Source organism: Phaethon aethereus, assembly GCF_964289735.1.
Source record: "Phaethon aethereus genome assembly, chromosome: 3".
Classification (NCBI taxonomy): domain Eukaryota; kingdom Metazoa; phylum Chordata; class Aves; order Phaethontiformes; family Phaethontidae; genus Phaethon; species Phaethon aethereus.
This window is the reverse complement of record NC_138576.1, coordinates 62,985,642-63,010,633: the sequence shown is the minus strand read 5'-3', so window position 1 is coordinate 63,010,633 and position 24,992 is coordinate 62,985,642. Positions and strand designations below refer to the sequence as shown.

General features: G+C 39.4%; 2 protein-coding genes across 2 annotated transcripts in view; one reads left to right on the top strand and one right to left on the bottom strand.

Moving 5' to 3' along the window:
* Positions 1-8,415, top strand: part of SAMD3 (sterile alpha motif domain containing 3) — a gene marked incomplete at its 5' end in the record, with an annotated part of 38,470 nt that extends 30,055 nt beyond the window's left edge. The window contains 4 exons of the mRNA XM_081997015.1: positions 5,265-5,468; positions 5,860-6,031; positions 7,738-7,820; positions 8,063-8,415. Of these exons, the coding sequence (XP_081853141.1) occupies positions 5,265-5,468; positions 5,860-6,031; positions 7,738-7,820; positions 8,063-8,347 (744 nt within the window). The 3' untranslated portion in view covers positions 8,348-8,415. The remainder of the gene's footprint in view (positions 1-5,264; positions 5,469-5,859; positions 6,032-7,737; positions 7,821-8,062) is intronic.
* A 3,667-nt stretch (positions 8,416-12,082) lies between these two features.
* The window catches only part of L3MBTL3 (L3MBTL histone methyl-lysine binding protein 3), a gene marked incomplete at its 3' end in the record, with an annotated part of 82,642 nt that continues 69,732 nt past the window's right edge, over positions 12,083-24,992 (bottom strand). Inside the window, exons 17-21 of the mRNA XM_081998391.1 lie at positions 24,455-24,619; positions 21,044-21,135; positions 15,807-15,970; positions 14,700-14,762; positions 12,083-12,226 (exon numbers count right to left, since the gene is read on the bottom strand). Of these exons, the coding sequence (XP_081854517.1) occupies positions 12,083-12,226; positions 14,700-14,762; positions 15,807-15,970; positions 21,044-21,135; positions 24,455-24,619 (628 nt within the window). The remainder of the gene's footprint in view (positions 12,227-14,699; positions 14,763-15,806; positions 15,971-21,043; positions 21,136-24,454; positions 24,620-24,992) is intronic.

The following is a 24,992-nucleotide window of genomic DNA, read 5'->3' as shown; positions in this document are numbered from 1 at the left end:
AAACCTTAATTATTTAAAAAAGAAAGGAAATTCTTTACATTATAAACTCAGTATGTACAACGATAAATAAGACAAAATTATATGTAAAAAAATAATTAAAGACTACCAATTAACATTCTCCTTATCGCTGCAAGGGAAGTGGATGTTACTGGTGACACAGTTGAAAATCTGGCCAGAGGAGGTTGAGTGACCTCCAGAATGAAGGATTCCTCATTTAAAGAGGCTATCTTTTTAGTTCTGTCCTGCGTATAGGATGAACTGTTAGCTTTGGCTTCTTTTCTTCACACATTGAGACAGGAGATCCTAGCTTTGGTACAGATAGGGTTGCTTTTCCGCAGTATTGAAATGACAGAGCTTTAACCTCACTGTCAAAATTTTGCTGGAGTATTGCTGTGCTGTAACTAGCTTTCCTGCTTTGATGGTTAAAGTGGAGAGGATCTAGAGTCTCTCCTAAATTAGCATGTGATAGGCTGATTGATGGGTTTGGAAAGCCTGTTACTGAACCAAGACTCTTCCTGTTCATACTAGCAATGTGAAAGTTAACTATAAAAGATTTTAAATCACACTTGGAATCATCCTCTAATACAATTTAAAATACTTTGAAAAATGGTGTCCCACTGAGATAACTTCTTTCCCCCAAAAGAAAGCCACCTCTCAGTTACCCTTGTGCTTACATTAAAAATCAACCTGTTCACAAACTAATTAAAGGAAAAAATGAAAACATTTTAAGTGAATCCTGCATTTAGGTGTGACTGAGTTAATATTCATTCACTGCACTTTACAAGAAAAAAGGCAAATTTGAAAAATAGGAAGAAGGGCTGAAGATAATGGAAATGGAGTTATACAGCAAGTTACACATTGAATGTGTTCTGCTGCAAATATGGTGTTTTGTGATTTTTTAATAAAAGCAAAACCTTTTTTGATGTTAGAATCTAATAAATCTTGAGGTCAGAAATCATTTGTGTAAAATTCAAGTGATGTCAAACTTTCCTGCTCTACCAAAACCATTCAGATTTTATTTCAATGAACCTATGCTTAGAAATAATGAACAACATAGATCAGAATGCTTTTGCCCTTCAGATTTTCAGCTAGGTTGACTGCAAACAGCTACTCATCCACAAACATCTAAGTTCACCGTTCTCTAATTCCACACTGGTTCTGCTGAAGACAGTCACTGCCATTTGACTCCATGTACCAGTGAAGTCCCATTGCTCTGTTCTTGACTGATAACATACACCACTCGCATTAAATCGGTTGGAATTAGAAATATGCAATGACGCAGTAAATCCATCCTCCCAATTATCAGTTAATCTATATTTACATAGCACTATGTACTACAAGTATATTGTTTTATTCCCTGGTTGGAATGAAACTCTCCAGAGACAAAATGAAATGAAGTGACGGGTTGCCCAGAGAGGTGGTAGATGCCCCATCCCTGGAAACATTCCAGATCAGGTTGGACAGGGCTGTGAGCAACCTGATCTGGTTGCAGATGTCCCTGCTCGCTGCAGAGGGGTTGGACTAGATGGCCTTAAAAGGTCCCTTCCAACCCAAACTACTCTATGATTCTGCGATTAGATATAAAAGGCACAGGCCTGCCACTGTATTAAAGCCACTGTATTTAGTCAAGGAGTCCCCAAAATCACAGCAACTTTGGTTGCTAATGCCAACCCTAGAACTCAGTATTCACTTGCTCTTTCACTGCATGCAGCATTGTTTTACAACTCCCCAAGCGTACATCATACTTACCATTGCCCATCCTCAAGGTACATAAACATTGTTACGTTTCCACTAATAATAATAAACAAGATATAATCTCTGAAACAGCAATGGCTACCAAGGCCAGTAGAAAACTGTCATTAATTGGTTTCCAGTACTACCAGAGATTTGGTACATTTCTGGAGCTCTATTAGTTGACTGAAGTTTTAAGATGTGTTTTATGGCTGGGCACGTAGTCTGTTACATAGACTACACTAACCTATGTTAAAGAGCTTAAAGTTCAGAACTAGCTTTCTTCAGCCTAGAAGTGCAGCTTAAAAGATTACAGATTGTGGTTGCCCTAAGCAGGATGAATGCTGCAGGAAAACCAATTCTAACACTGCCTTCTGCTTGTTACTCATATGTAACGGATAATTTACACAAGTCTGGCCTTCCATCACACTTTTTTTTTTTCTTAGTTGGTAAGTATGACAGCAATTCTTCCTTGCACTAGTGCCGTATTTCTATTGGTAGCTTGCCATTGACGCTTACAAAAATGTCAAATGGTCTCATTTAGCTAATGAATAATGTCACTAGCTAAACTAGCTCTCAAGGACAGAGCTGACTACACGGAAAGTCCATCAACTCGAGCAGTGTTTGCCTTGACAAGGGGGATGGAGATAAGCTGGAGTAAAGGTCGCAACGTGTTCTCCTCAGTGTTTGTTTCTAAGCAACCCAGTCAGGTTGTCTGGGGTTAAAAGCACACTGGGTTGAGTTTGTTTTGCTTTCCTGCCTCTGCAAGTAAGGCACTGAAGGTGATGGCCCCTCTGGAAACGAGCTGCTGTGCTCCACACCAGGTGGCCAAAGAAGTTCACGCTCTACGGGCACGAGGCTTGGAAGCAGACCCACAGGAGAAGCCAGTACTGACAGAGCAGTTTGGAGTCAAGAGACTTCAAACTAGCTCTTTCCCAGAGTAAAAAACATAAATGTAATTAAAAAACTCCAAACAACTGCCCAAGTTTGTGTGTGTGCATGTGTAACAACGCATGAACATCTTGAACTCGACAAGAATGGACCAGCCCCTTGGTTTTGTGCAGTGGTCTTGCTGAAGCAAGAGACAGTCCATCCAACTTAGTGCAAGTCAGCAGGTTGAGGGACAGCTGAACAGCTCACTGGGCGATGTGTGAATACGAGAATGGTATTCACAGTCAGGAACCAATATAAATTAGATAAAATAGATTAAATTAGATTAGAAAATACCAAACACTGATGCAGGGAGCTTGCAGAGATGACATGTTAGCAAAACAGGACTCTGATGACTATGCGCAACCCGCTGGAGATTTACACAGAATTGCGTTTGTGGTTTTCTGCCTTTTCTGCAATGGGTATAAAGGTTTTTTCGACCAGAGGAGAAGCAGGAAGCCTGATGCTGCTAAGGGACAGGAGTGCTCGGGGTGCACTTTCCAGTGCAGGAGGTCTCGCAGAATATAAAACCGTATCAGAAAAACTAGACAGACTTTGCAAGGATCCTCAGAAGAGGAGTGCAGGAGTGCAGGTGACCACGTTACTGGGACCATTCTTCATAGGCGGTGTCAGGGCACGTGTCTCAGATTGGCGTGTGGGTAAAGAGGTTACAGAATAAGATGCTAAAATGAGGAGTAACACATTCCCAGGACCAAGTATTTGTGCAAAATTTTCAGACGTGTCAAAGGATAAAATAGGTAATTTTCGAATCATGATGTTCAATTTCTCTTATGAAACATGATACTAGAAAATTGGAGGTAGCTAATTTGATGCCTGTTTCTAGAGTTTCAGGAGAGAGCTAGGGAACATACTGACCAAGAAACCTGCTATCTTTACTGGCCAAACTGGCAAGAACTGTAATGCAGCCCCAAGAGATGAATACACTGGGAAGGAATCAATGAAGTTTATGTAAACAGAAGTAATTCTTCATAAATTCATTAGTTCTCTGAAGTATTCAACAACCCGGAGGACACAGGAAATCCAGCTGATACAGTTTACTTTAACTTCAGAAGAGATTTCACTACACGCCTTTCAAAGGCTTTTAGGGGATATAATCTGAGGGGATAAGCAGGAAGGTCCTTGCATGGATAAACAATTAAAAGACAGAACAAGAGGCTAGGCAGAAATAGTTGGGTTTTACAGCAGAAAAGATTATTCATGCTTAGTTTATGTAGTTCAATATGTTTCTAAATGATGTGGAAAAAGGAGACTAGTTGGCTGATCACATTTGGTGATGCTCTAAGGGTACTGAAGACAAAGACTGACTGAAGAATTGCAGAAGGACCCCATACTACTGAGTGACATGGCAAAAAGAACAGCAGATGAAATTCAATAGTGATAGATGAAAAATAAGGCACAAGGAGAAAAAACAGTCCTAAAAACATTTACAGTGATGGGCTCTGAGCTTATTAGTACCATTCACAAATGGTATTTTTATATTAAGCCAAAGAAAATTTGGCACAATGCTAAAGCAGCAGTTCAAAAAAGTATATTGAAAGCTCAGAATTATTTAAGAAAGAAACAAAAGGGAGAGCATTATTCCACTGTATGCACCTGTGGTGTCCCAGCATCTCAACTAGCATTTTAAGTTTTACTGTGCCCATTTCATAAAAGCTGTAGTGAAATTATAAAATATGCAAAGACAGTAACAAGGCTAATTGAAAGTATGGACCAGCTTTTATATGTGGAATGATTAAATAGCTTAAGACAGTCTTGGCTGGAAAAGAGGTGGCTGAGGACAGAATACGACATATCTATAAAACTACGGTGGCAAGGAGATGGTGAATAGGTTTTGAATCCAGCACAAAGGCAGAAGCAGAAGCAGCAGGAGAAAACAAGCAAAAGGATGCCTTTCTTCTGACAGTGCATAGTTAAACTGCCAAATTTAATGCAGGATGTTGTGGAAGGTACGATTTTATGAGAGTTGGAAAAGTGACTAGGAGAAATAATGGAAGCAAAAAAATCTACTGAAGGCTATTAAAGACATAACTCTTGGGATAGTACGAACTCCAGTTCAGTGGAGTCTTGGCAGAACTCGGGGGAAGTACCACTACACGTGCATCCTTACTTCAGACTTTTTCCCAGCACCCTTCTCAGCCAGGTGGAGGAGGGTATGGGCCTAAATTGTCTGACCTACCACCCCTGTTCCTGTGCAGTGACGAAGAGGCCAGGAATGCCTACTCAAGCTGGTCACAAACAAACGCACTATTCCTGTACTATTTCTCTTGGTAATACAGAGCTAAACACCGGGTCATCATTAGAAATGCCTACTAATGTCCAATAAACCACGAACCAGACACAGGCATAGGAACTGCATGTGAATATCCTCAAATATGTAATTTGAGCTTGGGAGACTTGGCCAATAGCAATAGTACTATATGCAAACAGGTCTTAATATGAGTTCACAGAGCTGGTACTGAAACCACACTACAGGTACTTTCTGCTGAGCTTGGCTATACTTTGACTACACTCAAATCACACAAGCCACATTAGATAAAAAGGCTAGCTGATTTGTTACAATTCCTTCCTGAATTTCTTGATAGGAAGAACCTGTTCATCTTGAAGGCAGTGCAATGGATGTACATATTAAGTGGCTTAAGCAAGAATATATGAAAACTCAGAGGAACTGGAAAGAAGTGGATAACAGAATGAGTGTGACAATAGAAATACGGAGAAAGATGATCAGCAATAAGGCACCTTTAAAAGACATTCTTCGACTATTTCCTTTCTTGAGATGCCCTTATCAGGTAACAACAGAGCTATTTTTAATAATAACATTGAATTCTGTGTTATAGATGTGATACAACCACAGGCACATATTTTACTGGATGTTTCCAGTGAAGTATCCATCAACACTGTTCTCTTTAACTCAATAGTTTTGCTGCTAACCCCACTTTAAAAGATTCACCAGTCCTGTGTTAAACATGCCACACTCAACACCAGTGGGTTATTTGAAGTATTTTGGTGCTACTTGATGTATTTCTTCCCTGCTTTGAAAAGAAATTAAACTATCCCCTCCAGTTTATAATCTTATTTTACTGAGCTAGTTTTATCCTGTCTTCAAAGGGTGCACTTCGTGTTGTTTTCAGTTTTGGTTTTGAGGATTGCAATAATACCAAATATTTGTTTTTCTTTTAGCTTTTTAGGGAGTTCCAGCTTCTCACACACATGGACATTTATAAGAAAACAGTTGAGATTTTGGAGATTTACTCAGAAAACATATTATCTTTATATGTGGTGAGGAATAATCCAATTAACATTATGCTGCAAGAAAATCTGAAGCGGCACACAGAGGAAGACATTCTGAAATGTCAGTACAAATCTTCTATGCCCTGAATATCAGAGTTTTGTTGTAGTTAATTGTTCTTACTTATGTAACTAAACCAGCTCCAATTTTATTGCAAAAACATTTTTTAAATGCCACAGTTGCTTGAAAAATATATAGTGATGGCAAAGCATTTAAGCATAAAAGCTAATAAATTACGGGGAAAATTAAGTAAAGTCAGGTACTGAGACTTTTTTTTTCATATTGAATAAAAGACTACAGGTTTGATAAAGTTAGTAACTCCCTTAAAGTATTGCTAAATGAGTAGAATTATGGATTTCTAGATACGTAAAGGAGTGCTTATTATTTTCTAAAAATACACAGAGAGAACTAATTTTCTGGTTTAGAAACAGTCCCATAAAAAAAGAGACAATATCCTTTAGAAAGGGAGGTACTGTTTCTATGGTTAAAGTCTTCATCCCAGTGAAATGAAAGAAGTGGTTACCACTAACTGCGGTTCAAGCACCTCGTCTCGGCAGACACGCTGCAGGAGTAAGCACAGAAGCTGGCACCTCCGGCGAGCGGGTGCCGCAGTCAGCCAAAGGAGAGGCCCATGCACCTCGCCGTGCTCGGCTCGCTGGCCGCACGGCAGCAAGCGCCTGCTGCCAGGCCACTCCTTTCAGTCCGAGAAGTCTGGGAGCACAGTTCCGCAGGGACAAAACCTTTGAAGCGGTTACTCAGAATCGTTATTCTTCCCAAACAGCAGCTGCCGATGCCTCTGCCCGAGCTCAGCTCTGTGAAAGCCTCCTTAGACTGTCATTTTCTATCAAACAGGCCTTCATGCCAGAATGTCAAATCAAAGGTGACACAGAATGAGCCCAGGTGTTCCCTATAGCGGTTTCACTCCTTTTGTTACCAGGACATTTCTTAAAGAAGCAAGCTGAGTAGGTTAAAATACTGGGATTTTCTTTCTTTAAGCTTAAAAACATGAGTGCTCAATAGCTCACAATGGATTAAAAAGTGTCAATGAACAGCCTAATCCAGAAAGCCCTTATGGACTCTCTACTCATGCCTTTGGCCTTAGAAAGCCACGGACGTTGTACATAATTTCTCCTTTTCTTATACAATATGCCCACAAAGATTCTAACTCATACCTTAGTATAAGTCCCAAGGCCTCTACTTGCCTGTTTTTCTCCCACAAACAAACTTGTCCTGGCACCAGATACTGCGTGCCCAACGGGACAGGCTCACGGGAACACACAACCCACAAAAAAAGATGTTAGTCTGTAGTAGCCGAACCAGGGGGGTAGTGGGTACCACATCCCAGGAGGTCCTGCAGCACCAGCTTGTACTGCAGCCTTCAAAAGCGGAGTCCTCTGGCAACAGGACTTCCCAGAGACACCTGATTTACTGGGGAGAGAGGGGTTTGGGGATGAGTGGTGGGGGCAGGAGGGCTACTCAGCTCCTGAACTCCACTAGAAGCAATCCAAAGGCCTACTTACTTATTGTGAGAGAAATTTTTAATTGTAATCTTGAGTAGCAGAGGGTCATGAATGATTTGAGTATTAATGCCCACTGCCAGCTGAGGTGCAATCAACCTTCACTGTGGTACAAACTCCTCTTCAAAATGGACTGAACAACGGTTCTACTGCTGAGCCGTTAACATAGGCTGCAATCTGCTTTTCCAGGATGATACTGCAGTGCCAGAATGTTTTTATTTGAAATTTAGCAGAAATTCTTGTCTTTGACAGATATGAAAATGACTGCTGCGTGTTTACTCCTGCCAGATGTCTTTGGAGATGATGCCAGTCTGTTTGCTGCAGTGAATGAGGAGGTAGGAGACAGAGCGCCCGCAGTCTTGGTCTCTCTTCCTTGTAGCAGCTGCTTGGGCACATCCCTGGCCTTCTGGTGGTTCAGCCTAGTTCCTGGAACAGGATGACATTAGCCTGCCTTTTGGGCAGAAGGCAAATAGAAACACGAGCTAAATTCAAAGCAGTGTTGTTATGCTCGCTTCATTCTCTGTCCTGTTCAAAGAGATGCTGCGGCATCATTTGAAATATCCTTTTTTTAATTTAGGTGAAGGCAGCGACACCAGTGTTGGAAGTAAAAAATCCCTTCAATGTGAATTCATGCGAGTTTGCGCTATACGTAGAAAGAGAAGAGCTAGCCCAGCTCGCTGACTGCACCATGGCCCTGGCGGCGCTGCTGGCTGCATTTCATGTGTTCGATATCCCGTGCCCAAAGCGAATCCACAGGACGCTGAACTTCCTGGAGTCCCTGGTCTTTGAGGTGAGGAGCCCAGCATCCCTGCCCACCCAGGTAAGGAGCGGGCAGGAGGCACCCGAGTATCCCAGTATCTGATGGCGTACACAGCACTCCTCTTGGGAGCATTTGACATTCTGTCAAAATAAATCCCTTTGTTGTGAAGATAAATCAGTGCCATTCTTTCTGGTGAAAATGTATGTAGATTTATAACAATTATGTTTAATAATGCCCTTCTTTTTACTGCACTGGCTACTTTTAAAAATATTTAAAACTTAAGCAGTCATTATTTTAAATGGAAATTCTAGAGCATTGAGGCATTAGAGATAATAAAATTTTCTAGATTACTGCATGTGTCATGTATTATTTTTCCACATGAAACATTTGACAAATTCAGATATTTTCACTGCCAGAATTTAAAAAACACGTTGTGAGCTGATGTGAGCACTTCACTGCTTCAGCTGCTAATAGTTAATGTTTTGAAGTGGCACAAACTTACTTGTTATCATCATTTCATTATATTATTATTACTGAAAGCCTACTATAATCATTTTTGTGTTTTAAAATGGTGGGCCTGATTTTTAATTTGCAGGATGATGATTTTTCACTATTTTCTCCAAAAAACCCCATTATTTTCTTTTTTTTTTTTTTTAACATTAATCCTGAATTTGCTAAATAAGGATTCCGAGATGAGCTCTTAAAGTAGCAAGAATGATTTATCTGGGATGCTGCCATGTGTGTTTGTAACCACAGCTTTGGCGCCAGGGAGAGAACATCTCATTTTCTTTCCCAGTTTGTTCCCCAGAACAAATCAGTCTTCTCCACACAGTGACTCTCCTGTCTGCCCACACAGAGCAGGGCTCTCTCCTCTGTTCTTCCACAGCCTCCTCTTCTCGCTAACATGCTCCACTTAACTCCTGCATGTCTGGAAATCCAGGGGTTACTGCCTGACAGTGCACAGCTTCGGACAAGCGCCTAGTGATAGTCAGCAGCAGCAGCCAGCAAACATGACCCATTGTATTAATTAGAAATTAAAACGGCTTTTCATTAAAACACTTCGTTCTACCGAAGAGATCAATCTCCCACCAGTCCTAGAAACATCTGTGTAGGCAAAGCAGTGTTTGTTCTTTAAACACTCGCACAGTTTGGAAGACAGCAGAAGTTTTGTTAAAGCCTGGCTGTACAGGGGTGACTCCAGTGCAGAGATTACAGTGGGAGACCCTCCAGTTTGAGGGGAGACTGCTGCATTTAATGGCCAGAGTCTCTTGCTAAAATCTTAGGATTTTTCCTGTGGCTCCCATGGCAATCAGGGGACAACCTTCACCTGTGTGACGGCTGAGCTACCTCCCAACACCACACACAAAACAATGCCAACAATGCCGTGTTAAAGATTCAGCAGGTCTCCTCAGTGTTTTTAGTTTCCGAGTGAATTTGCTGGGTGTAGTTTTTGTAACAGAGGTGGCTACACCCTGCTGCCTCATCACATGGGATACAAAAGTAAGGATTATGCATGCCCTCACCGTTGTGAGCGACAGCTGTATGAATAAAAAGTTGGGCTCTGTATCATTTAAGTGAGGCTTATTCTACAGCTTGTAAACAGTATAATCCAAACCCATTTCTTAAACCACAGTGCTCTCTAAGTAGGTATATAAAAATTCAGGGAGCTGCTGACATCCCCAAGTAAAGTCTGTCAAGCAGCAAATCTCTTCATTGGTTCTTAAGCAGGCTACAGAGCTGGCATATGAGAGAGACACAGAGAGTGAGGGGAAATAAACTACATGGACGGACAGAAGGAAAGAAAACAGAAAAATGTGACGTTCCACTGATCTGCATGGACAACTTCAGCTGCTGCCAGTGACAAAATACAGGTCCATAAATGGGATTCTGATTGTGACAGCAAGTGGCCTGTGAGCCTCAGGAATAATTGTTTTGGGAGAGGGCAGACAGCAGTAGCTAAGTTGCTCTTTTGAACTCATGGTGACATTGAGCTACGGTGAGGAATTACTCCACCACCACCGTGGGGAACAGATGGGTTCATCTGAGAATCCTGGGCACACACAAATGTAACAGATGGCTCCAGTTCAGCTTTTATTTGTATTGTAGTACAATAAGAGTGCCATTTGAATGTACAAATATTGAACAAAATGTAAAAATATTATTTATGCAATGCTATGGAAGGAAATTAACAGAGCAATGCAACTTACTTCATACTGACCCTGTTTCACCTCATACTACGGCAGGTACGAGTCACCTATATCATCCAGAAGGGGCACAGACAGTTCTTGAAATCTTAAGGAACTCCAGCCAAGTAACAGCCTAGCAAAATCTGTGGGAAGATGTAAAATTCTCCCAGCTCTGTGCAACGGAAATGCTCTGCTTGTTCTCAGCTCTAAGGACTGAGCAACTGCCCGCCGCAGCACTAAGAAGAGGGCTGCCAAACATCTTGATCCAACTCTTCTCTCTCTTCTTGCAAAAGTAACACTCTGAGACAGTCCTCAGTATACAGGTAGCTAGGTTTTCTCCCATTTAAAGTGCATCTGGTTTATATCTTTTGTATATATACGAAGTATAACAACTTTCCCTGACAAATCATCAGAATAATCCTCCACGAAAGAAGGTTACTTCACCCAAGTACCTGCTGGTGGCATCTGCAGCCTTGCTAATGACCTGGTGAAAATCATGCATTTTATACCTAGGATGTGCCAATGCACCATCTGTGATTAAGAATCGTTTTTCTCCGTGCTTTGTCTTCCCTCCACGTCTTATTAATTTAGAAATCAGACTTTCCAACTAGGAATTGGTAAGTGAAATAATTCTCCCACCATTGGGAAAACAAACCTATGCTGACTATGAAGCCAGAGTAGCAGTCCTAGCTTTAGCACACTGTTTCTCTCCACTGTTGTGCTAACTATACTGGAGACTGGCATGTGCAAATATGAATGAACAGATTTTCTTTTTTGCTAATATACTTACCTCAAAATACACGTGTTTTCCTTCATGTGCAGAAGGACCGTAGCAGGCTCCCATGGCTGGGACTATTGTGCAGCATAAACGAAAAGTCTTCTATGAAGTCAAACTTTATTTTTCAGTTGCAGCCTTCTCTATACCGATCTTTTGGTAAAATACATTAAAGATGCTGGTGGAAAACCTCACATAACATTTTTGTAATCGTGCAAAAGTAAAAACATTCAGTTATCAAAAAAGCATTATAATTTCAACCCCAACAAGGTTTTTTTTGTTTTGTTACAAGCAAACAGACAGTTTTATAATCTGTAAAGTTATATGCTGTAGCATAAAGTGTCACATATGTAACGTTAAGTGTTTAAATTTTTAACCTATGGCACAAATACGTATTAGCCATAACAGTCTCATCTGGCTACCTGTAGCCTAATTTTTGGCTAATCAGTTTTTATTTTGACAGTATGAAGTAAAAGCTTCTGAAAAGTAAAATGGGTACATGAAGTAGAATTCGAGAATTCTTAGAAAATATTAACGCTCCCTTATATAGTACAACATAAATAATTAATGATGGTTTTCTTGATGTCCAGAGAAAGTTAGGGATCCTAACCATCCATGGAGAATTAGCGCCATTAGTTTGGTAAATAAGACTAGCTGACTCTGTTGTTACACAGTACCTTCTCAAAAGCTTGAGCACTTCCCAGAAGGATTCAGATGTGTACTGGCTCGAAGAGAATATAAATAGTCCACCAGTGCTGAACATAAGTTTCTTCCTTTCTGAGAGTCCTTACTCAATAGTTCTAGCGAGTCTTTGTGCTTTGAATAAAACATGAGCTCCAGTGGAGAAAGCTGGCTCGTACACATTTTCCATTACCTTCAAAGTTCATTGTGTGAGTTTTTCTCTGCAGCTTTGAACATCAGAATGGAATTAAAGATTTTTAGGGCTGGTCCCAGTTTAATGCTCATTATTTTGACTATGTCTGATTGGGTCATTAGCAGAAATGCTTCTCCATCAATTTGCTTTGAAAGAAAAAACATACAAAGCTATTAATAGGTCTGACAATGCAGCAGTGTAGATGTTTCAGAAACATGAAAAAAAAATTCCCAGCAATTTCAGGTAGTTTAAAGGAATAGCTGAATACACACACTTTCAAATGCTTTCAGGATAGCTTTGATTTCAACCTTTTAGACAGATCAGCTAGTCCAAAAGAACAGGATGATGATGATCTCTCTCCTTGGAAACAACTGTCTGGCTAATTTTTAGCTAATCAGTTCTTTTTTTCATACTGACAGTATAAGGTAAAAGCTATTGAAAAGTAAAATGGGGAAACAAAGTAGAATTCAACTGCACTGCAGCACAGTAGTGCTTTTTAACATCTAAGCTACGCCTTCTATGCAAGGCTTCCTAAGAAAGCTTCCAGATTTCACTCCCAGCTAAAGAAGTGGAAACCCCTTCAGGCCACCCCTTTCTGTTCATTCAATAGCAAACTAAAATGAATTTGGTCTCAGATGTAAACAGGGGCCGATCTATGTGAAACTGCCTCTTTGACACAAACACAACTTTTGAAACACTCGATATTTTTTCTGCCAGCCTTGTAGTGTTGCTATTTCAATAAATGTTACAAGTGAATATTCTCCTGCAAGCAAATCGTTCTGTGAGCAGGAGTGATAAATCCGAACATGAAGAGCCACAAGGCAAGGCCCTCACTTCCATGGGCTTCAATGGGGCCAACACTTCTCGTGTAAACTTCAGGCCACTTAGATATCTGTAGTGAGTTTTCAGTGTAACCTAAGCAGGACAGCTAGGCCTAAAAGCCAACTGTGGTTAAATCAGGAGCATCGCTTAAGCTTAGAGATACTAATTTGGGATAAAAATAGTGTAATTAAGTTCCTGTAAGACTAGAAGACAAGCTTTCTGAATCAGACATGCTGCAAAGGAAGCCTGCAAGGTATACCCCAGCACTGTAAGTCAAGAAACACTGCAGTGAGAACAGCATCACGCAGTTACCACAATTACTTTCTCCTAATTTTGTGCACAAACCCAGACTGGGTGGGCTCAGAACCAGAAGTGTGGGAACATGGGGGTGCCCAGTTTTTTGCAATATCTAATATAAGCAGGACGAGGGTTTATTTCCACAGCAGAAGGCTGAACCAGCACCTTTCACCTACTGAAAGACCTACTGATGCCAGTCAGTCCATGCCAGTTGGCCTCACTGGGAGAGTTTTAATTTACTACTCGCAGTCAAAGCCTGAGAGGCTGAATCCTAAAGAGGGGAAGTTTTTCTTACACCTCTGAGAATGAAAGCGTTTAGGATTCATTCATCTCTGTAGCACTTCCCACCTGCTGACTTGATCAGCAATACACCAGCTTTTATTGATCTTATATGAGTTGGTGAGACACCCTAAGGGATACGGGGGATGATCTAGGCCTGCATACCTGCTGCAACTGTAAAATGCCTAACATCTAAGCAAGTGCAAAATGCCCAACATCTAAGCAAGTGCAAAATGCCCAGAGATGCAGCCTGTCGGTCCTTTTATATGCAACTGTAATAGTCATTACAATCTACAGCAGAGCCTGAAAACTTGGTAGTAGGAGATCAGCAGGGCCATATGTATGCATTATCCTTAGGAGGTGGCTTCTCAAGTCGAAGTACCACAATTATTCTTGACTTGAAAGCTGTCTGACTTGGCCTATTACAGTATCAGACTCTGCCCATTCAGGTGGTCTGGCTGGGATACACACCTGAACTGTTCACTCCAGCATTTTGCGATCAAACAGTCTTCTTGAAACTAAGCACTAACAGGAGTAACAAACCTCTGAGCAGAAAAGAATAAGCCAACCTAGCTTATAAAGGCCTATTGTACCTAAAAGCCTTATCATTTCCTAATGACAACTTTGGCACAACAGTGTTCTCAGATACCAAAAATGCCTGCCTGGTGTGCTCACGAAGTGAGTACACACTCCTTAGAACCTCATGAGAAGCCTTCAGATCTTCTCACTTCCCACGCACTCCAACCACATTCATAAACTGGCTATATCAGGAGGAAGAGCATCAAGAGCTAAGTGTGATCAGATAAGATGCAGACAAGTTTTAAGAGGTGGTTATCTTAAACCACTGCTCTACTTCATTTTACTTATTAACATCCTGCAGAAGTAAACGAACATACTTATAAATCTCCTCAAACCAGATTAAGAGAGAATAGTAGTAAATCACAAAGTTCCTCCTCTTCTACCATTAGTTCTACGTAATTTCAGTTGCAGCAACAAAGATAGAGAAGTACAAGAGACCTGGCTGACACTTAGCTAGTTTTATCTTCTTTACTTTCTTCCCACTCCATGACCTGCAAACCAACCTAATCTTCCATATATTTGTGTCTGACTTTAAACATACACTTCATCCAACTACTTTATATGCATTTTTAATGATGACAGAAAATTAATCTTTCTGCCAAGCTTTGTACTCTGTGTTTTTTTGAAATAAAATTCACCCACCTCATCTTTAAACACCTTGCCATGTTCTTCACATCCTGGTAAACTTCGTATAAATTCAGAGACCTGCCACCAAAGTATAAAACAAAAGATTTAGTAAGACTGGTGTTTTCTCAAAATAGTCTTAAAGGTTGACAATCATTAAAGCAAAGTTTTTTCATTATTGTTCTCACAGCCTCATATTAGGTGTTCCACCTTCTTCTATAAGTGCGTGTGGAGTCACGCAGCTGGGTGTTTAAGAACAGGATTCACACAATCTGCAAGCTAAAAGAGCACATGCCACTCTTGTCCACAGGACATCTAAGAGTGGGCTATGGCTACTCCCTCAAAATTACTCAGGTTGTTTTATCCATGCAGATCCAGAACCATGAATCTTCTCTTGATGAATCACTTTTCACAAACCAAAATGGTTGCTGCCTTCCTCTTCTTTACTCTTTACAGCACAGAGATGAGCAAATCCTTTTTCGAAGTTCATGCTGCTTTTTTCTCTGATTAGAGGAGATCCAACTGTCCCAGCTGCAGAAAACTGCCTTAGTGATAGGTACTGCTGAAAGTAAAGCAGGGACTAGACCCTATCTGTCCAAGCATTCTTACATACTTCAACAGTGACAGGGCTCTAATCTTGGAATCAGGTGTCACGGCCTAACCACATCCATCCTGTTCCTCTCTGCACTAATATTCTCACCCTCCAAAACAGTGTGCCACATCCAAACTATGCACCAGGAATAGTCCCTTAGGCCATGTGGAACCCTAAACCATTCCTCCAAAATGTCTGTGTGGGTGCTAGATGTTATTAGTGTAGACCTTGAGCACCTGATCTGCTGGGCTATACATTTAGCACTTTTCCTTCCCTTTTTAACCCCAGTGAATTATATATGCATACATATATATTGATCTATATGTATACAGACATGAATTAATACTTACTGCTTCTAGGGCTGGATGGCAGCTCAATGGACATTTTGGGGATCTGTAGCATTAGGTCTGGCTGACTCTAATCCTCTGAATACTAACACATTGTTGTTAATTTATGGGGTTAAATTAAAGCTCCAAATCAACCAAGACTTCAAGGGCACTAGCAGCGAGACAGAAGATACGGGGGAAACCTACCTCATCTGTACTCCACTTAGAAACTTTACTGGCTGGGATACCAGCTACACTTGGAAGGAGCTTGCTCTGCTGCTCCCAGCGCAAGGGTAGGCCAGGGAGTTGCAACTTGGAAGACACAATAACTGGCTGAGAAAGAAGTCTCTGCGTGTTGGGTTCTTCAACATCTTTAACAACAGGAAGCAACAAAACAAGCATTAAACCCCTCAGTCAGTGATGAGATCAGTCACAGTAAAAGCACATTCACTTCTGGTGATAAATATGGGCCTCCTTACACAAGCTGTAGTTTTGCTTACACCAGAATTAGAGGAGTACCATGACTGTTCCACTAGTATGACTGTGATTATATTGGCTCTATATAAATGTAACCATTCTTACATGGAAAAAATCTCTTCCAACACAACACAATGCTATGCCAACACAATTGTTGGCATACCACACCACAGGTTAAATAATTTAAAATATTTTGATATAAGACATCACACTCACATTTAATAGTTGTACAGTAGTGTAAGAACTAACTTAATTCCAGAGTTGAGCTGTTATAACTTCATCAAAACCAGCACTGCACTGCTACAAAATTCCAAGTGAATTAGTTGTACAGTTCCAGCCCACATAACATTTCTGCCTCATCCACAACAAAATGTTTTCCAGTTCTTCTGAGAAAAAAAGACAAGTGTCTGCAAATACCCTGCTCCCACTTTAACTGAATGTTTTATTTGGAAAGTAGCGGTTAACTCCTCTGTGCTGCTATGGGTTTTGTTGCAAGGTCGTTTCCCTTTATACATAATGAAAGGAATAAGCTCCATGCCACCGGCCTCAAAAGTAATGTATGGGTGGGAGCACTTAAGTACTGCTGTTGCTGCTGCTGTCTGGAGAGCAGGAGCAGTTGCAGATGTGTGTAGGAGGAAAGAGTGAAGAGCATGCCTCAAATGATGTCAAACTGCATAGGACATCTACGTTCCTTTAGATCCATTGCAAATGCAAAAGCAACATGCCTGCTGTGAAGTCAGGCCTGAATACTTCCCAATTGCCAAGTAAAATTGTGGAAAACCTCTGGAATTCATTTCTGAATGAAACAGCCAACAAAGAACCTATGCCTAATATTCCTTACTAACATGGCTTCATGCAATCACTCACAAATCCCTGTGCTATTTTTGTTTGGTTTGCTCACTTCTATTACAGCCCTGTTCTATTTCCATTTTGGGGAAGTTGCTATTATTCACAGTTCTCCCTATCCTTACTGTTCTAGTTTTCATACCTTTGTGCCCAACAACTAGGGCACAAATTCCTATTATAGATTTTTGCCTGCACAGTGGGACTGGTCTAGAATATATAATGTGGCCAATACAGGATGTGATTACATTTGCTTGTGTTGTTCTGCTCCCCCAGCTTAAATTTTTGTTACTTTCAAGACTTATCCTCATTTTATATCCATTTCCATTATTCAGAAGTTGACTCAAGCCATTTAGTCAGTATTGTCAGCTCACTGATTAGATTTTTAAATAGACTCCTTAATTTTTTCCTAACATCATACTCTTACTCTTGGAAGTGAGTTTCCAAAATGTATGCTTACATTTACATTACATTACAACACTGTTGTTCTGCAAAGGTTCCTTAGAGCTTCTACTACTACTAAAAAATCTCAGTGAGAAAGGAAAGAGTCTTGTAAGGCAGCAAGCATGCTGAATGTAAAGCCTATTTTATTGAATAGTATCTTTCTCAGAGTTCCCTTGAATTCCCTCCCCATCCTTATCCCCGGATTTTTTATTTCTAAAAAAGGTCTCTTAAAAGTTGAAATTATAAGTATTTAGCTTTTTTTTTTGTTGTTTTCCATTTGCAAAACATGTAATACGTTGATACTGTAACATAAATAGCAGAAGACAATACCGTGTGAAGAAAATTCCAAGCAAACTGAGCTCCATTTTCGCACGTTTAAACGTATGTATACATAAGAGCATACGGGTACACACATAGTGAGCAGCAGCAATGACAGCTACGGTTACCTATCTCTCATGTATATCTTTATTTTCAATAGTACAGGTGTGTCAAATCCTAACAGTTCCAGATGAAAACTCTGTGCTGGGCATCTGCCCATGCTGTGCTTTTTGGAGAACTTCAAGCAGACACAGGTCAGCTGGTTATGAACGAGGTTATCAGAAAATAAGTTGACTAACATGACAGTGCATAATGCTAAACCTTGTACTCCGACTATTCACATTCAAGACCTCTGTTTACTGTCATGGAAAGGAATTCAGTGCCTAATGCCTTTAAGGATGTTGGCAAAAATGCCTCTGCTTCTCCCCCTGTGTCATATCTGCCTCACAGGTAAGATGAACAGCACAGAAGGAACATGTAAAGTGCCAATTTACCCAACCAGATGGAGGAAATGAAAACATAAGTGTCCCCAACCCTGCAGCAGGTATAACCACATCCCTGACAAAAGGAAGTTTAAGGTTTAGTGTGGGTAAATTCTTGCCCAATACAATGCAAAACACAGTATTTTGGCTAGAATCTATGTCTGTAATACCAGACATCTAGAAGTTCTCCCTACCCTCATGGTCTGGTGTTCCATACTCTGCCAGGCTTGCTTCCCGTAGAGAGGCAATCTGTGTTTGTGGGCCAGAGAAAGTATGTGATGTACTCCAATTTATGTCTCAATTTGGACATTTAGGAGAACAATAACTTGAGGTGCACCATGGGTTAGCCAGTTTCATCACACGAGCCATGAAGAACTCCTTGAACCACGTTAACTGAAGAAACAAAATCTGCTTGCCAGCTCCACGTGGAACAGCAGAGCCAGATGCAGTAAGCTCACACTTTTAATTCTGACCACTGTCCTTCTCTCCTGACAGTTTGCTTCAACATCAGCCCACCTGCCCCTACATTCTTCTTCATACTTAATGCTGCCTTGTTATCCTTCTCCCTGAATCCTACCTTCCTTAATTAATCTCTATGTTCTTAGTGAATTACCTTCCAACAAAACATAACCTAAAGTTTCAAAGAAGCTAAACAGCAAACACTTTTTGGCATTAATGAGAGACCATGAACACCGCCCATTCCCTCCTGAATGTTCTAGCTCTTAGTATGTATCAGGTTTTTAAGCACAGGATTTGTGTCTGTAAAAAAAGCTAGTATAAAGGGGCCATGATTTCAGCGGAGTTCTTTAGCTCCAAGTAATCCTTCTCCAAAAAAGGGAAGACAGCAGTACATGTTTTATGAACTATCGGTAGAGAACTGGTCAAGTGAGTATGGCAAAAGTAGGTTGAAGAACAGTAATTTTAGTGACATGCAGAAAAAACAGGACAACAAAAGCACAGCTACCAGCAGCCACAGTTCACAAAAGTCCGCACAACTGCAATTATTTTAGCTTGAGCTTTCCATGACTGCTAGCAAGAACTTTAAAATGTTCTGAACTATTTGATTTTACATTTTTTGTATTGTTAGATAACGCAAAGTCAACATCAAAACAGTATGTTTCCATTCTGCTGAAACTTCAAACTTGAAATACTTCAAACGACCAAAACCTCTTTTTCTTTTATCTGCTTTAGAAAGATTCTTCTTTTAATGCTTCATTTTCTCCAGAATTTTGAATTACATCATGTTTCAGAACACCGTAACAACCTGGATTTTTTACATCTTTTGCACAGCTGTTGTAATAGATGGAATCTTTCATACTTCACGTGCTCTTCAGAGTGTCTCTTAGATCTATCTGAAAAGCACTGGCAGGCAAACGACGTTTTAAGATAAAAAATGTATGAGAGGTTAATAATTAAAAATAAAACATCACCTTAAATTTGTCTTTATGCAATGTGTTACTAGTCTAGAAGAAATTCCAGGGTTTTACAACGATGAGCTCATTTAAAGGGTAAGAAATGTACCCCTTAAAGAATCACAGTTACTCAAGTCTCAAGATTTCTACAATTTCTACAAAATCTACAAATTTTGTGTTGCACAACAAACTGCTGAAGAAAAAAAAAATCTAAAAATTTAAGGAATTAAATTATTTCATTAAGACATTTCACTTCTCATTGAACTTGCATGAGTTAATGATATTATTGCAGCAAAAGCTGTACTGAAGCAATGCACTGACTCAGTACCTAATAACTCAATAGCCTGACATGCTAGGTTTCACACACACAAAATAATTATCAAATATAAGACTGTGATGTTCTGGATTTGTGCTCTACTCTTTCTAAACAATGAGGATAAAAATGAATAATGAACAGCTACCTCAATCTGTCCAACTGCATCAGTGAACAGCCAAGAGTTTTGACACAGAAGTACACATAACCAACACAGAATCACTGAACCAAAGAAAAGTCCATGTTGGAAGGGACCTTTGGAGACCATATGATGCAACCTTCCATTAAGAGCAGGACATTAGACTAAATTATCCAGGTCCTTGACACACACCCTGACACACAATCCTAAGAATTCCAGCAAAAGAGATTCCACCTCTTTTTTAGGCAGCCTATTCCAATTGTTATCATGGTGAGAAGTTTCTTCCTTATATTCAGACAGAATGTCCCCTGAAGCAACTTGTGCCCATTCCCTTTTTTGCCACCATTGTGCATCCTGGACGAGAGGGTACCTCCATTGTCTCTGTAACTACCTTTTAGTTATGGAGGACTGTGACTAGATTCCTCCATGCCTTCCCTTTCCAAATTCCTTCAGCCTTTCTTTACATGTGAAGTCCTTCAACCACCTAGTGGCCCTCCACTGGACTGTCTCCAGTTTTTCAGTGAGGTAAAAATTTTAGCCACCCCTCTGTAACACTCATGAAAAAGAAAGTACCTGTTCTGCACACAGGCTGCTGGAAAGTATCAGACTGAGGGTGGGCTGAGTAAGGTGGGCTTTGCATTGTGCCTGTAATGTGTAAATGTTTCAGCTTGCTTTCAATACACTTTTGAAGCAGTAAGTGAATGTTATACCTTTACAACTCAGACTGGTTTAATTACCTATTTTTAAAAGCTAATGAAAAAATACTCTCGAAATGAAACTTTTTATACCAGTATTCATTTTGCACTCATCTTTACAACTGCAACAAAGTTCTTGGCAAAGCCTTTGATGACAAGATAAAGAGACACAGTGTTAAAAGTGTTGCTATCAAGAAATTTTTGGATACCAATAGTGCATGTGGAAGATAAGTTGCAGTTTCATGAAGAATTTCAAGGGATCTCACACTTCTTTTGTCCTGCAGATTTTAATATGAAACAAATTAATTACTGCCGATTTACCTTTAATTTCATTTGAAACGAGCAGCTTATTTTCTGTCTCCTCTTCTTCACACTCTTTGTTCCTTATAGAGTCCTTTGTTTGTAGTATCCCACTGAGGAAAAGAAGATGTTCATTTTTTATTAATACATCATAAAAATCACTAAGCATGATGATGTCTCTTGCTAACAATGCTATTAACACTCCAGGATTCCCACACAAAGGATGCTGTATTTTCATAAAATAAAAACAGAGAATCTAATTTCTGACTTACATGGATGGCATGACTACTGACATGAATTTTGCAATGAAGGCTCAAGAGTGGAGTAAACTAAGATTACGTAAATCCTATCAGCACACTCGACTTCAAAACTAGAAACTGGAAAATATAGTGGATGAGTCCACAGCAGAAGATGGAAAGAGTGAAGAACACATATATAGCTGCATCTCCTACAAAGCCTTAATGGTTACCCAGGCCATTTCCAGGAGCTGTCTGAAACAACATCTACTCCTTTTTCTCTGTCCAGCCTTCACCTCCACCCCAACTCTTGTACTATACTGATGCACTGTTGTGCAGCTGTTAATGATCCCACTGAAAAAAATCTGTCTTTTGTTTCTGTTTTCTTTACTTCTTACCCAGCAAAAAGAGCAGCTCTTTGACTGCTGCCTGTGGCTGCTCCCTCAGCTTTGCCAGCCCAAACATTTGCAAAGAGGGAACGCCTTCCCCCTATTGAGAAAAATGGGGCAAGAGAGGTGGAAGTAGGAGAACTTCTAAAGGAGTGGGTGTATCTTCATCTTAAAGCCAAGCCCTGGGAAGCTCCTTTTCAAACTCAGCCTTCAGAAGGTATTCCTACCCTGGCTTCTTACAGAAATTAAGGTTATATGAACTTGCTGACATTATCCATGTGTTTATTTCCTTTTAATAACTTGAGAACACTTTGGCCGATTCTTACTAAAACATCACAGATACAGAGCTCTCAGAAATACTATGTACATAACAAATGTTTTCTAGAAACAGGCACCAGACAATGATCTTAAAGTCAAGACTACAAGAAAGCTGACTACATGAATTCATGCTTTACTATCTACCAGAGAAGCAGTCAACAAGAATCCCTTTACAAAGGTCTCTCAGATAAAAAGCCAAACTAGAACACACACCTTGTTAGACATCAGGATTAGCTAACCTCAAAACACAAATCCACTGAAGAAACAGACCTGTTATAATTCCACTGTTTACATTTATAGTATTAAATACAATTTATATATTAAATACTATTAATACTATTTATACTATTAAATACAGGTAAGCGTTTGGGAATAAATCAGCTAGGAGCTGCAAGTTCACTGATATCAACAGAAATAAATTTAAAACACTATTAATAGTGCAAAATTAACAAAACAAATTGGAAAACCCAGCCTTTGTAGCCTAGTATGACAAGCAATGCCAGTGGAACACATATACCAGGCATGCCTTCCTGTACCACAAAGGAATTCTCCACAGTATCTTCCTAATTCCAAAATCGAAGTAAATTATTACTGTAATTCAACATAAGGAAGACAGATCACCAAAACCTGTAATGAAACATCTATCTTCATATTTTCTTGAGGACAATTTTCATAGCAACATACATACAGAAATTTTATCTCACTAGTTATATGCAAAGTAGTATCATGAATTGAAGGTTTTGGGAAAGGTGTTGGAAGATAAATTTAATTTTCTTTTAAAAGGTAGTACCATTTGATTCCTAAGACTGAGCGTTTGCCTTCCTTAACTGTAAATATTTCCAGAAAGGAACTCCTATTACAGTGAAATTCTTTTGCTACTCTGAAGACAGTATAAAGATACGTTCAAATTAATTAAAACTGAATATGCTGGAGGCATGTAATTTTTATCTTGAATTTTAATCTCAGGAACATTCCAGAGGGACAGACTGCAGTTTTTATACACATATTTTTGCAAACCCAAATTTTCTAGTATAATTGTTTGTATGCAGAAATATGTCTCACTAGCTAAAAAAAAAAAAAAAAAAGAAAGAAAAAAAAGGAGTAAGTGGAACTGGAAATTAGCTGAGTACCACTTATATTTAACACAACAAAATAAACTGCAAGGCTGCATATGTGGTTCATTCCTCAATTAAGGACTTCTATGAAACAAAAGATTACCTGGAACATGAAGTAATACACAACTGTACTGAAGTCAAACATAATTAAATCCACACTACGAGCTCAGCAGCTAAAGAGCACACAAGTATACATATCGAGGTCTTCAATTATGCATGTGTACTTTGAATACACATCTAAAAAGATCCACTGGGTATTGCAATAACCAGATGCTCAGTATTTTATTAAATCTAGCAGTCCTAATGTTGTGAACACTATTTCATGCCTTTTGAAAAGGAAGTTTATTCAACTAAAAGTCCTCTCTGACTACGCTGGATACATAAAGAATGTGGAAAGCTCGATGATAAAATGCAGATAGTAATCAGTGTATTTAAACAGTTCAAACACAAACTGCAAAGCCTCTGGGTAGTTCAAAGCCAGCATAAAGCTGTTATTCTCTGAATGAAAATGACTCAATACAGTGAACAGATAGCACGTGGATCAGTTACTTTAGCGCTTCATAAGGATAACACTCTCTAAAAAAATGAAAGACCAATTAAGTTGTTCTTCCATTGATTTTAAGAGGTATTCTGTAAAGTCAATGTTTATTTCTAAAAAAAGGTTAATTTACTACAATTATGGTTAAAATAATGAATGACCAGTATCATTTAACACAGTTCATTTCAGAACTGCACATGAAACTGTCTTTGTTTTTTGCTATTTAAATTCACTTAGGTATGACTAGTGAATGCTGGTTTTTTATGATATGGAAATTATATCAACATTGCTTGATGCTCCTACTAGGTATCTTTCAATATAACTTTAATAATATCATCTGATTGAAATAATGTGAAAGAATTTTCTAAAGAAAAGCTAGCTGATTTTAAAGGAAGCAAAAAGATAGCCGCCATATACCATAAACATTTTTTTTTTTTTTCCAATGCAAGCTTGGAAACCTCTCATGTCATTTTTTGTCAAAAAGATATTCCAGAACCTGGGAGTTAAGGAATTCCTTGTGATTTTTAAATGCATGTACATATTTGTATATGTACAATAACATATTTGTACAAGGTAGGAGAAGGATCTCAACTTCCAGTAATTTCTCTGCCTTGTAGTATTTTTCCTCTACTCTCTGATATGCTTTCTTATTTCTTAAATACATTGTGACACCCCCTTCCTATTTCTAATACAAAGACAGCTGAAGAACTTCCACCTCCTTCCCCACTGCTTCCAAGAGTTCCACGGACAAATCACTGTACTGCACTGCCTGGTAAGCTGCATTTTAAACTGACCATCTCCAAACAACCCACATTTCGAAAGGAACTGATAGTTACCCAGGTACCGCCTTTTCTTTCACATCACATAACAGAGGCTTCTTGCAAGGAGATTTACTTTCTGCATCTTCCTGCTTAGTTGTTTCTGATACAGTTTTCCCAGATGATCGATTGTGAGCTGAAGATTTCAGACCTACATGACCAGGGCTGGGACATTTTCTGTCACTGTTTGAAACAAATTAACAAAATGTTTAAAACCGAGAGCAGCTGAGTTGTTGTTTAGCTAATTTTCTCTATGGGTAAAAAGTCATTAGTGTAACTGAAGAAATACAAGGGTTTTGTTTGTTTTAAGAAATACGTAGAAGTTTCTTACTTGCCACCAGCAAAACTGTATACGTTGGATTTTCGGAAATCGCAATACAGAACTCTCTTCCTGATGAAATCAGAAGTAAAATGTTTACAAAATGTTCAACAGGAAGAGAATTTGCCTCGTTATTTTTGATAATAAGCTATCCACTTCAAGTATTTGTAACACAAGAAAACTTTGAAGTATCATTTTCCTCCTGTCCCTTTTCTCCCTTTCACAACATACTGTCAC